The sequence below is a fragment of the Gambusia affinis genome, linkage group LG05 (assembly GCF_019740435.1).
Source record: "Gambusia affinis linkage group LG05, SWU_Gaff_1.0, whole genome shotgun sequence".
Classification (NCBI taxonomy): Eukaryota; Metazoa; Chordata; class Actinopteri; order Cyprinodontiformes; family Poeciliidae; genus Gambusia; species Gambusia affinis.
This window is the reverse complement of record NC_057872.1, coordinates 22754510-22768836: the sequence shown is the minus strand read 5'-3', so window position 1 is coordinate 22768836 and position 14327 is coordinate 22754510. Positions and strand designations below refer to the sequence as shown.

The window sequence follows — 14327 nt, the reverse complement described above, 5'->3', positions numbered from 1 at the left end:
AAAAATACAATGCAACATAGAATCAATAATAAAAACACAACATAGTCAGATTCCGTCAATAAATTTGCAATTGATTACGTTTTGAATACAACTCTAAACAAGTGGGTTTTTAGTTGAGATTTAAAGGAAGTCAGTGTTTCAGCTGTTTTACAGTTTTCTGGAAGTTTGTTCCAGATTTTTGGTGCATAGATGCTAAATGCCGCTTCTCCTCGTTTGGTTCTGGTTCTGGGGATGCAGAGCAGACCAGAACCAGAAGACCTGAGAAGTCTGGAAGGTTGATACAATCTGGCTGAGACATTAGTCCTTTAATCCTGGAAATGTTCTTCAGGTGATAGAAGGCCATCTTTGTGACTGTCTTTACGTGGTTCTGAAGGTTCAGGTCAGAGTCCATCACTACTCCCAGGTTTCTGGCCTGATCACTGGTTTTTAGTTGTAATAACTGAAGTTGTGCACTGACTCTAGATCGTCCCTCTTTAGGTCCAAAAATAATAACTTTAGTTTTGTTTTTGTTCAGCTGGAGGAAGTTTTGGCACATCCACACATTTATCTGTTCTAAGCATCTGTTAATGTCACTTCTGTTCCATTTGGATGACGTGTAGCATTTGATCATTTTCTGCATTAAACCTGGTTTATGTTTAACCAAAGCTCATTCTTTGTCAAGGTAGTGAGTCGGGTCCTGAAACTGGCAAATGGAAAATGTGAAAATGACCCTTGTTCCATCCATCCATCCATCCATCCATCCATCCATCCATCCATCCATCCATCCATCCATCCATCCATCCATCCATCCATCCATCCATCCATCCATCCATCCATCCATCCATCGTCTTCTTCCGCTTAATATAAATCTCTCTCAGTTCACTTGAGATAAGGCAAAACGTACAAGTAACTTTGCAGCAAAAATATAGGATCTGCTTGTTTTAAGTCAATTCTTTAATACTGATGAAAAAGTTCTTGTTTCATTGGCTGATTATTTAATTTATAAGAGAGGAAATGTTTGGATATTAGTGAAATAATCTGTCAATGGAACAAGAACTTTATTTCAAGTTTCTTTAGAATGATGAGATCCACCCATCCATCTTTTTCTGCTTATCCGGGGTCGGGTTGTGGGGGTAGCAGCTTCAGAAGGGATCTCCTCCAGAGGAATCCCTAGGTGTCCCCAGGCCAGTCGAGAGACATAGTTGACACACGCTGGAGGGTGTCCTGGGTCTTCCCCGGGACCTCCTCCCGGTGGGATGTGCCCGGAACACCTCACCAGGGAGGCGTCCAGGAGGCATCCTGACCAGATGCCTGAGCCACCTCAACTGGCTCCTCTCGACCAGACTCCAACACTGGTCATACAGGAACCTGACAGCCCATATCGAAGGGTCCGGTACCCCATACTCCTGGAGAACCTCCTACAGGGCTCCCCGAGGGACACGATCGAATGCCTTCTCCAAGTCCACAAAACACATGTAGACAGGTTGGGCGAACTCCCATGCACCCTCCATGGGAGGGTATAGAGCTGGTCCAGTGTTCCATGACCAGGACGAAAACCACACTGCTCTTCCTGAATCCGAGGTTCGATTATCCGACAGACCCTCCTCTCCAGGAGCGGAGGTAAAGGAGCGTCTATAATTTGAGCACACCCTTGGCAGACTGGTCCAACCCAGTCTGCCAATACGGGGGAACTTCCCCGATGTCCATGCGATATTGCAGAGCTGCGTAAGCCAACACAACCCTACAACACAACATCCAGAGCCTTAAGGAACTCCGGGCGGATCTCATCCATCCCTGGAGTCCCGCCACTGAGGAGCTTTTTAACCACCTCGGCGACCTCTTCCCCAGAGATTGGAGAGCCCAACCCAGAGTTCCCAGGCTGAGCCTCCTCAATGGAAGGCATGTTGGTGGGATTGAGGAGGTCTTTGAAGTATTCTGCCCACCGGCCCACAACATCCCAAGGCGAGGTCAGCAGCACACCATCCCCACTGTAAACAGTGTTGGTGCTGTACTGCTTCACTCTCCTGAGACTCCGGATGGTGGAGTCGAAGCTGTATTGAAGTCTTTCTGCCTTGCCTCTCCAAACTCCTCCCATGCCTGAGTTTTTGCCTCAGCAACCACCCAAGCTGCATGCCGCTTCACCCGCCGGTACCCATCAGCTTCTTCCAGAGTCCCACAGGCCAAAAAGGCCTGATGGGACTCCTTCTTCAGCCTGACAGCATCCCTCACCGAAGGTGTCCACCAACGGCTTTGAGGGTTGCCACCACGACAGGCACCAACAACCTTGTGACTACAGCTCAGATGAGCCGCCTCGGCAATGGAGGCATGTAACACAGTCCACTCAGACTCAATGTCCCCCGCCTCCCCTGGAAAGTGTTTTAAGTTCTGCCGGAGATGGGAGTTAAAGCTCCGTCTCACAGGGGATTCCACCAGACGTTCCCAGCAGACCCTCACAACACGTTTGGGCCTGCCAGGTCTGACCGGATTCCTCCCCCACCACCGGAGCCAACTCACCACCAGGTAGTGGTCAGTGGACAGCTCTGCAACTCTCTTCACCCGAGTGTCCAAGACATACGGCTGCAGATCCGATGAAATGATGACAAGGTCGATCATCAATCTGCAGCCTAGGGTGTCCTGGTGCCAAGTGCACGTGTGGACACCCTTATGCTTGAACATGGTGTTCGTTATGGACAATCCGTTATGGACACAGACGTCCAACAAGAGAACACCGCTTGAGTTCAGATCAAGGGGGCTGTTCCTCCCAACCACACCCCTCCAGGTCTCACTGTCATTGCCCACGTGAGCGCTGAAGTCCCCCAGCAGAACAAGGGAGTCCACTGGAGGAGCACTCTCCAGTACCCCTTCTAAGGACTCCAAGAAGGGTGGGTAATCTGAGCTGCCGTTTGGCCCGTAAACACAAACGACAGTCAGGACCCATCCCCCCACCCGTAGGCAGAGGGAGGCTTCCCTCTCATTCACCGGGGTAAATAGGCACCAAGATGGGGAGCAACAAGTATGCCCACTCCTGCCCGAAGCCTCTCACTGTGGGAAACTCCAGAGTGGAAGTATGCCCAGCCCTTCTCAAGGAGACTGGTTCCAGAACCAGAGCCATGCGTCGAGGTGAGACCGACTATTTCTAGCCGGAACTTCTTAAGTTCCGGCTAGAACTTAAGAAGTTCTAGCCGGACTTAGTGGAATCCTCTCCACTAACTCTGGAGAGGATTCCACATCCCAAGAGCCAGCTTCTGCAATCGAGGCTCGGACCACCATGGTCCCCTCCTTCGGCCGCCACCCATCACACAATGCACCCGACCCCTTTGGCCCCTCTCATGGGTGATGGGCCCATGGCAGGGGGGGACCCATGTTTCCTCTTCGGGCTGAGCCCGGCCGGACTCCATGGGAAAAAGCCCAGTCACCAGACGCTCGCCGTCGTGGCCCCCCTCCAGGCCTGGCTCCAGAGTGGGGCCCCGGTGACCCGCGTCCGGGCGAGGGAACGCCAAGTCCAATGTTTTTAATCATCATCGGGGTCTTTGGGCTGCGCTTTGTCTGGTCCCTCACCTAGGACCTGTCTGCCTTGGGTGACCCTACCAGGGCCATGAAGCCCCAGACAGCATAGCTCCTTGGATCATTGGGGCACTCAAACTCCTCCACCACGATAAGGTGGCAGCCCAAGGAGAGGGTGACCCTTGCTGATAATAAATAATTCTAAAAATTCTAAAAAATAGCTGACGTCTTCCCATGTGTTGCTGTCCTTTTTTAATTGTGTTGCTTTAAGACTGGAAGTCCCTCCATTTTTATTTCTTTGACTGTGGTATTATCTTTCCGGGATGTGTTCTCCAGGGCAAAACTGGATTGTGGTGAGGCTAGCGATTTTGTCTATTGCATTCACTTGACTGATGACCAGCCAGTTCGCTTGCCATATCGATGCAAACCACCAGGACATTATTAGTCGTGGGAGGTCTTGTCTGAGATGAAGATGAAGGGTATCATAAGGAAGTCTTCACTAGTGAATATGCCTCTCTGCTTGTTATGGTGTGGAAAAAGTCTGGAGACATGAGGATGTGCACTGACGTGTGTTACATTGTTGCATTGAAAAAAAATACTCTATTTTGTTCTGGTACTGAATGTCTTATAACGTGTTTTATTTTGTGTAATTCTAATGGGCTGAATGTAACCAGGTAGTATTTCTCTTTTGCTATAATTATACAAAGTGTCTTTGTTTTTTGGTATTCATGTTGTCCGTTACCTGACTGAAATATTTTAAATAGAAAACTCTGTCATTGTTTTAATTGTGTTGCTTTAAGACTGGAAGCCTCTCTATTCTTATTTCCCTTTCTGTGGTGTTGTCTTTAAATTGTTGGCACCTCTTACACTCTCTCCTTTTGTCATGTCCTGTGGGAGAGGTTTATAAATTCTATTTTTCATCTAAAGACATCCAGTTTATTCATAGATCTATTAAGTTAACTTTTATCATCACCGTTGGAAAATATAAATATGAATGAATGAATGAATCTATTTCATAATGTAAATATTTAAGTGAACCTATGATTGCAAAATAGCAGATATTAATTTTAGTTTGGTTATGTACTTTGGATTTGTGTAGGACTTGGAGCAGGCAGCATATAACATGGTTAGTTTCTATTTGTTGTTCTCAGCATTTATGTTATGTGTATAAAAAGGTTTATTTTCTTTATTTAAAAGTTATGCGAAATGGTTGCTTTTGCACGGGTCCTTTAGTTGTCCTTTAGTTATGTTGTCCTACGAGCGAGGACTTGGAGTGGGCAGCATATAACATGGTTATTTTCTATTTGTTGTTCTTGTCAGAGTGACTTGATAAACCTTCCATTTTAAAGACAAACCGTGTCTCGGCCCTGACTATTCAATAAAACCAGCACAACGCAGAAAGGATCTGGTTACAGTAACCTCTATGTTAGTTTTCTTACTAACCTCCATGCTAGTGCTTGTGCTAGCCTCTTTGCTAATCTCCTTGCAAAGTTGAGCTTGTTCTTCTGAAGCGATGATGACATTGTTGTCCTTGTTGATAAAATAAAAAAGGTTTGCAGTGAGTAGCTGAAGATTGCATCCACCTCTTCCAAAAAGGTGAAAGCGCTGTCAGTAGATCCAGGGGTTATCAATGAAGGTCACTGAGCTGGTGGAGCAGGTTTTAATCAGCCATTTGATTATCATCTCCAGCCTGGAGTGTTTTTTGTCTCCCCATTGAGGTGAGTGAATTGGACTACTGAGAAATGACTTCATTTTTAATTTTCCCATAGTGTTCAGAAGAAGTCCTTTTTCAGAATCTCAGATTTCTGCTTTGCCAGATTGTTGGCTCCAACATGCACAACTAAAGTCTCAACATCTGGCTGATCAGTGATTAGAGCAGGGGTGGACAATCCTGGTTCTCGAGGGCCGGTGTCCTGCAACTCTTAAGATGTCTCCCTGATGCAACACTCTTGAATCCAACAGCTGAATCCAGTCAAGTTCTCCAGAGTCCTGCTAATGACCTCATTATTTGACTCAGGTGTATTGAAGTGGAGATACATCTAAAAGTTGCAGGAGACCGGCCATCAGGGCCTGAAGTTGTCCACCCTTGGGATAGAGCAGTGTTTCTCAATTCCTTTCCTCATGCTCCCCCTGCCCTGCATGTTTTAGGTGTTTCCCCTCTGCCACACACCTGGACTGAATATGTGGGTGATTAACAGGCTTCTGCAGCACTTGATGGTCATGCAATCATTTGAATCAGCTGCTCTGGAGTCGAGGTACATCTAAAACATGCAGAGAGGGGGGCCTGAGGACTGGAATTGAGAAGCACTGAGTTACAATGTCACCAAGAAAAAAAAAATCTCTCTCGTTTTCTTTGGATTGCAAACCATTTACTGCCTCATCTCCAACAATAAGCACTTTTGGGATACCTTTCATTTTCCTGATAGTCGCATTGTCCTTTGGAGCTTTGGGGGGTGGATGTGTTGGTCTTGTCTCATCGTTGATGTTTGAAGGGGAGGTTTCACTCAGAGGCTCAGGCTGGAGTGCAGAAAATCTGTTTTTCAGTGGGATTCCCACGGAGTCGGAATGTTTTGATGCTTGGATTTTGAACTCATTTTCTTTGCATCTTCATTAAAATATGTTTATTTTTAGATTAGGATTTTGTTATTTGTTGTATTATGTGGCCTCTGTTTCATTATTTTTGTGCACAGGTCTTTGGTCTTGGAGTTTAAAGTTCTCTAGAAGTAAATCAGAAATGGTAACTCCAGAGCTGTAGTTTAGATCACCGGTGTCAAACTCCAGTCCTGGACGGCCAGTGCCCTGCAACTTTTAGATGTGCCTCTGCTGCATCACTCCTGAATAGAATAATTAGGTCATTATCAAGACTCTCGAGAAGTTATCTACACAAGGGGGAGGTGATTAAGACATTTCATTCACCTGTAGAACAGGGGTGTCAAACGCGAATCCTTGAGGGCCGCTGTCCTGCAGTTTTTGGATATGTCATAAGTACAAAACACTGAAATGGCTTAATTACCTTTCCTTGTGTAGATCGGTTCGCCAGAGCATTGATGACCTTTTTATTCTATTCAGCTGTGGTGCAGCAGAGGCACATCTAAAAGTTGCAGGGCAGTGGACCTCCAGGACTGGAGTTTGACACCCCTGCTGTAGAACAACTAAAAACTGCAGGATACCGGCCCTTGAGGACTGGAGTTTGACACCACTGGTTTAGATGCTGCATGTTTATTTCTGATATAAAAGATAAAAACTGAATAAATAAATTACTTCTGGTGTTCCTCTTCATGTGATTTAAAGCTCATGCCACATTTTCAAACTCAGTTCAGGGAAAATATCAACTCAACAAACTGAACCATGAATGTAAAGACGATCAGCCAGGAAATGTTTATTTTTCATGCATTTATTGATTCATTGTTCATTTCTGAGACAGAGAAAGATCCATTAGGGAGATCAAGGTTAGATGAGGAAAAACAAAACTATTGATTTATTCTAATTCTACAAACATGTGGATCAAACTGGTCAAGATATAATAATAAAATTATATCTGAGAGGAAATATGATGAGAATTTTATTTCATGACAGTTTGTTTTATTTAAGGCCAATTGTTCTTCTTATCCACCCGATGTATTCACACAAATCTACAACTGAAACTACGCTCTCACATGCATAGTCTGGTATACCTGGAGAAGTCAGACCATAAATCATGCCGTTGAACACCACTGCTGAACCAGCATCACCCTGCAGAAAATATATTTAATTATGTTGTGAAACAGAGAAGTAGTCAAATCACTGTAGAGAGGTATTGAAGACACAAACTTACATAACATACATCCTTGTTCGGTGCTGAAGCAGAGAATACATGCCCATATGTCGGCAGGAAATGGGAAGCCTCAACAACTTTCATGTCGACACACTGAAGATTTGTTGCTGTAGCAGCATTGGATACTGTAGAGAAACATGAGAACCATAAACTGTTCTTCATTCAACCTTTTCTGTAGAGACAGAAAAGTTTATTCTCATAACTTTAATATTTCTCTCACAATGCCGATTATTGGGGCCGGTTGTCGTTGCTCCCTCTCCGGCCAGCTGAACAACATCGTCTCTAAAATACAATAAGAATAAAAATACAAGATAACAATGTAGAAAAATGAAAGAACTAGTGATGTTACGTGATGAGCCGAGGCTTCGAGGCGTGTGTCGAGTAATGGAGGGGGCGTTTCCGTAAAGTGCGTATCGAGGCTTGCTTCATTTAGGGGAGGAGCCGAAAACGATGACGTCTGAAGCCTCGCTGCCCGGCTGTACCACGTGACTGCTTCGGGAAATGGCTCAGATTTTGTCGCGCGGTTTGACAGCTTTATAAACCCCACAGGCTCCATTCAAAATGTGGGTTGTTGTATGCGAGTTGCGGTCAGTTGAGAGAGTGGATAGAGTTTTGATAGTTTGGATAGCAGAGTTTGGATAGTGGTTATTTAGTTTGAGACAGGTAGGGAGAATATATATATATATATATATATATATATATATATATATATATATATATATATATATATAAACACTACAACTTCCCCCACCCAATAGGGCAGTTTCACTAGGAAGTCATAGGAAAGCACGGGCCGCCGCACGTCGTCCACAACTCCTTGTCCTCTGAGAGAGATAGAGAGAGAGAGAGAGAGAGAGAGACAGAATACAGAGACAGAGAGACACAGATACAGAAAGAGGGAGAGAAAAAAGACAGAGGCAAAGAGAGAGAGAAAGACATATAGATCTAGAGATAGAGAGAAACAGAAAAATAAAAAATAGATATTTACAGAGAGAAAGAGATAGATATATACAGACAGAAAAATAGAGAGAAAGAGAGAAAAAACAGACAGAGAGATATAGAGATAGAGAGAAAAAATATATATATATAGAGAGAGAGGGAGACAGAGAAAGGAAAAAAGAGAAAATCCTATCCTGTCCCACAGCTATCCTATTTTTAATTTTAATTCTAATATTAAGGATACGTGAGTTTTCACCATGATTTAACTTGAGTTACCTTGAACTCCAATACCATCATCAAACACATCATAAGCAGATTTGCTCTGGAATAAGCAAGGTATTGATCTAAATGAATTTTTCCCCCTTTATTTATTTATTTATTTATTTATTTATTTATTTTTCTGGGATTAATATTTAATGTTTTTAGACTTTATTATTTCAGGACTTATAATTGGGTTATTTATTTAATTTGAGCTTTTTACTAATAATCTCACTATTATAAATAGGATTGGTTAGTTAGTTTTGAAGTTCTTAATTTTTATATTAGGATTTTTAAGATAGCTATGGGACAGGATAGGATTTTTTTGTATATATATTTCTCTCTATCTCTATTTCTATATATCTCTTTCTCTCTCTCTTTGTCTCTTTTTTTCTTCACCTTTTGTGAAGTCATTCCCAAGAGCCATAATAGACAAAAATTCAATGCATCACACGTGTTAAGATACAGCTGGTTGTGATTATACACCTGGCCAGTAGGTGGTTTCGTGTGCACATGAAGCCTCAAGAAATGAACCCTTTCTCGAACCAGTTGGCTCAAGTGGTTCAATGCCTCATGAGGCTTCATCTCACCATCACTAGAAAGAACAGAAAATAAATCCATGAAGGACTTCCTCCACTGACACATAAGTGTCCACCTCCAGTCCCCAGTGACGTTGAACTGCGTCCTTTACATGAGTCTCTGGTCCAACACACCTGAACTAAACTGGTGGCCTGATTACCTGACTCAGGTGTGTTGAAGCAGAGGCAGCAGGACAGGAGACAGAAAATCTGAAGTCATATTGTTGATCATAGACAGACTTACATTTTAGGGCGATTACTGCAGTCTGGTAGCGGAGCAAGTGGGATATCTGTTACTGCTCTTTTAAGCTTCAGCAACATGATGTCATGAAGCCAACCTTCGGGATCCTGAAACGTAGCAGCATTTTGGAGGCTGGAAATCTTCAGTCTGGAAGTCCGTGGATGAACTTTAAACATTGGTACATTAATCCTGCAGAAATGGTTAGATTATAATGAACACACAGAAAACCTGATCATCTGCAGATAAAACTGTGTTAATGTCTCTTTCGTACCACCCTGTCTCCGATTTCCAGCAGGTATCTGTAGTCAGGATCCATTTAGGGTGGATCAGAGAACCTCCACACTTGTATTCATGAGTACCATTGGAGCCCTCCAGCCGAACATGATAGAGACGCTCCGTGACAGCACAGTCATGACCTCCAATGATTCTCTTCTGCAGAGAAACATCTGAGTTCACTGAAACACCTGAAGAAGAAAAACGAGGACTTTATTCAGAAACCAGGTGCAACCATGGTTGCTGGAACAGAAAATGGATAAACAATTACAGAATACAAAACATCACAGTTTATATTCAAAGAAGTTTCAGTCTGAAACAGAATCAGAGGGAAGTTTGAGAGTCACAGAGAGCAGCAGCCTCCCTGGAACCAATGGAAGTGTCTCCAGTGTGACCAGTTTCCCAGTGTGTCCAGTGTTTCTGACTCACCCAGCCCCAGCAGCAGCAGAACCTTCAGCAGAGCCATTGCTGGTCCAGCTTTTTGTGAATGTCTGCAGTCCTGCAGCAGCTTTTAAACTTTGTTCACAACTTCCTGCTGGAAAGAAAGCCACCAATCACAGGACAGACACCGATCTGTCCAATCACAGGACAGACACCGATCTGTCCAATCACAGGACAGACACCGATCTGTCCAATCACAGGACAGACACCGATCTGTCCAATCACAGGACAGACACCGATCTGTTCAATCACAGCACAGACACTGATCTGTGCTGCCATCTGCATAGAGATTAACTTTAACATCTCATCGTTCTAAAGAATCTTGAAAATAATTCTTGTTCCATTGACAGACTATTTCACTAATATCCAAATATTTCCCTATTATAACTTAAATAATCAGCCAATGAAACAAGAGTTTTTTCATCAGTATTAGGTAATTGACTTAAAACAAGCAGATTCTATATTTTTGCTGCAAAGTTACTTGTACGTTTTGCCTTATCTCAAGTGAACTGAGAGATTTACATTAGAAACTAGACAAAAAATCATCAGTAGGTTTTCTGCTTTTGCAGTGCTCAAGCTTGCAGTGAGTTTTGCTCAAGTGAAAACTTGATTGTAAACTTGATGAAATAAAAGAGATTTTCTGGAGAAAGAGCAACTCTTCCTTGTTTTCAGGTTGATGTTTTTTGAGAAAAACGTTTTGGTTTCCAAACTACAAAAATTCACATCTGCCTTTGTTCTAGAAAGTAGAATCAATTTGTTAATTGATGAGCTGTGAAAGTGACCTTTTGTTGAGAATAAATAATTTTGCTTTTTTAGCTATTTGCATGCTTGATTACACATATATTCATTCATATAGATCACATGCTCGCAAAACTAAAGCTAACGGAAATATAATGTTAGGAAACACCCTCAAAGCTAAAGCTAAAGGAAATAAGGAAAGGCCCTATTTAGGGTGTAGATTAGATAGAGGCTAACAAAGGGAATTACAAACTTATTTGATGCTGAAGTGGAACAATCTGTGATTTGACTAGACACGTGTTTACATATTCATCTGCTATTCCAAAAAAAACCCACAATTTATTTTATGTGGCTAAAAAATAGTTTAATGTAAAGTGGAGCTAATGTGCTAACAAACATCAAGTTAAGGACAAACATAAATACAAAAGAATAGAAAAGAAGCCCTGATCCTACATTGTGAAAAATGAAATGAATAATAAAACTAAAATGTCCTTTATAAAATAAGGATTTTATAGACAAGAAATGTTACAAGAAATTCATCAGGAACACTCTGTTATGGACAAAAGAACTATTTTGTCTGGAAATGAAATGCTACATAAACACATTTTGTTAGTACAAGTATAGATTTTAAAACAGCTTCTAAGTTTAGTGTTCTGTTAAATATGGAGGCATGCAGAAAACTACACTTTCAACACTAAAATAAGACAAAGCTAGCTCATGAATACATTTTCAGTAAGATATAATAGTTTGTTTAGAATCAGTAGTTCCTAATTAGCAAATTATTTGACTTATGACAAGGAAAAATGTCTTGTATTAAGTTGAATCATCTGCATAAGGAACTAGTATTTGTTTTTCCTCTGTGAGGGTTTTACACAGACCAGCAAGAGAGACATTGAATGGATTTCAAAAAATATTACAAAAAGTACAGAAATAGTTAAAAAAATAATGAATTGGGCACAAAACTGAGGTCAACATAACAAATTACAACTTAGGTAGTAACACAAAGTACTCGTGCACAAATGTAATAATGTAGCAGGTTAAAAGTTGATCCATGGACTGCTGAAGAGTATTCTCAAAAAATCCGACAAGCTCTTGTGCTGTATATTGATGATGGCATCATGTTGCTGAAGCTTCAGAAACCAGTAACAGATATCCCACTTGCTCCGCTACCAGACTGCATTAATAGCCCTAAAATGTAAGTCTTTCTCTGATCAACAATATGTTACGACCCGTCTAGGCAGGCCAGATCGCAACATAAAGGATCCATCCTCTTCAGATCCCCAGCAACCAACACACAAAGTTGAACATTTTATGTGATATTTATTTGTAAGAGATGTATTTTCAATTTACAAGGAGTTGAGCATATAACCTCGGAGTGAGCTAACGCAGAAAACAACAAACAAAAAAACTATCTGAATATAAACCAACTTACCTAATTAAAAGTAAATAAACCAAATGACAAAAACTTACCTCCCTAACTAAAAAAAAAACAGGAGAAAACTAAGAAAACAGAAACGGCAGCTCACTCCTACAAACTCCGAAACGTTACAAACAGTGTGGTCGATAGGGATGGGCCGAGGATGGAACCCCAGGAAGTCCGCGTCACCAGCTTTTATCCGTCCTCTCCGGGAAGTGACCAATCGGACGTCCCCCGTCGTCCTCCAGGCACCAATCAAATAAGAAAAAAAACACCTGCACACTCAGGTACATAATTAGGTCAAACGACCCCAGTCGTAACAAATATGACTTCAGATTTTCTGTTTTCAGTCCTGCTGCCTCTGCTTCAGCACACCTGAGTGTGCTGAAGCAATGGGATGAAGTCCTAATGGGATGAAGTCATTCATGGATTTATTTTCTTTACTTCCATTGTTCGTCATAACAATTTTCTACAGTATTATCTTGTATTTTTAAATTTTATTCTAATTGTGTTTCAACTGTTCAGCTGGCAGGAGAGGGAGCAACGACAACTGATGTATGAGGTTGACGAATAGTCAGTGAGTTGAATTCATAATTTCCATTTATTATTACCAAAATACAGCTGGTCCATTGTTCATGCTATCTTTATGGGCTAGCAGAACAAAAAGGCATCAACAACAGTTTGTAGTTCCCTTTGTTAGCCTCTATCTAAGCTATGTCCTAAAGAGGGCATTTCCTTATTTCCTTCATCCTTAGCTCTGAGGATGTTTCATAATATGTCATTTCCTTTAGCTTTAGCTTTTGTGAGCATGTGGTCTATGTGAATGGATCTATTTGTATACGAGCATGCAAATAGCTGAAAGAGATACAGGAAAACAGAATTATTTATTATCAACAAGGGTCATTTTCACATTTTCCGTTTAACAGTTTCAGGAACCGACTCACTAATTTGAGAAATAATGAGCCTGAGTTAAATATGAACCAGGTTTTAATGCAGAAAATGATCAAATGCTACACATCATCCAAATGGAACAGATACAAAGTGACATTCATCCAGCGCTGGGATCGACTCAGCTCACTTGAGTCCTTTTGTCCATAACAGAGTGATCCTGATGAATTTCTTGTAACATTTCTTGTCAACAAAATCACAACATTAATAGTTTCTTACATGAAGAACATTTTAGTTTTATTGTTCATTTTGTTTTACACAATGTAGGATCAGGGTTTCTTTTCTATTGTTTTGTATTTATGTTTGTCCTTAACTTGATGTTTGTTAGCACATTAGCTCCACTTTACATTATATTATCTTTTAGCCACATAAAACAAATGTTTTTTTTTTTCGATTAGCAGATGAATATGTAATCACGTGTCTAGTCAAATCACAGATTGTTCCACTTCAGCATCAAACAAGTTTGTAATTCCCTTTGTTAGCCTCTATCTAAGCTACGCCTTAAACAGAGCGTTCTCTTTATTTCCTTTAGCTTTGAGGGTGTTTCCTTACATTACATTTCCTTTAACTTTAGCTTTTGTGAGCATGTGATCTATATGAATGAATATATTTATATGTACACGAGCATGCAAATAGCTGAAAGAGATAGAGGAAAACACTGAATTATTTATTCTCAACAAGGATCACTTTCACAGCTCATCAGTAAACAAATTGATTCTACTTTCTAGAGCAAAGGCAGATGTGAATTTTTGTAGATTGGAAACCAAAACGTTTTTCTCAAAAAACATCAACCTGAAAACAAGGAAGAGTTGCTCTTTCTCCAGAAAATCTCTTTTATTTCATCAAGTTTACAATCAAGTTTTCAATTGAGCAAAACTCACTGCAAGCTTGAGCACTGCAAAAGCAGAAAACCTACTGATGGTTTTTTGTCTAGTTTCTAATGTAAATCTCTCAGTTCACTTGAGATAAGGCAAAACGTACAAGTAACTTTGCAGCAAAAATATAGGATCTGCTTGTTTTAAGTCAATTACCTAATACTGATGAAAAAACTCTTGTTTCATTGGCTGATTATTTAAGTTATAATAGGGAAATATTTGGATATTAGTGAAATAGTCTGTCAATGGAACAAGAATTATTTTCAAGATTCTTTAGAACGATGAGATGTTAAAGTTAATCTCTATGCAGATTGCAGCACAT

General features: G+C 41.2%; 1 protein-coding gene across 2 annotated transcripts in view; it reads right to left on the bottom strand.

The window, feature by feature from the left end:
- Window positions 1–6838: 6838 nt before the first annotated feature.
- Window positions 6839–14327, bottom strand: part of LOC122831807 (trypsin I-P38-like) — a 33468-nt gene continuing 25979 nt past the window's right edge. The window contains exons 1-6 of one of the 2 annotated variants that reach the window (XM_044118291.1): window positions 10016–10075; window positions 9585–9777; window positions 9317–9502; window positions 7518–7579; window positions 7298–7422; window positions 6839–7215 (exon numbers count right to left, since the gene is read on the bottom strand). In XM_044118291.1, the coding sequence (XP_043974226.1) occupies window positions 7066–7215; window positions 7298–7422; window positions 7518–7579; window positions 9317–9502; window positions 9585–9777; window positions 10016–10052 (753 nt within the window). In that variant the 5' untranslated portion in view covers window positions 10053–10075 and the 3' untranslated portion in view covers window positions 6839–7065. Of the gene's footprint in view, window positions 7216–7297; window positions 7423–7517; window positions 7580–9316; window positions 9503–9584; window positions 9778–10015; window positions 10076–14327 lie in introns of those variants that run through there. The other variant, XM_044118292.1, reaches the window with a different exon arrangement.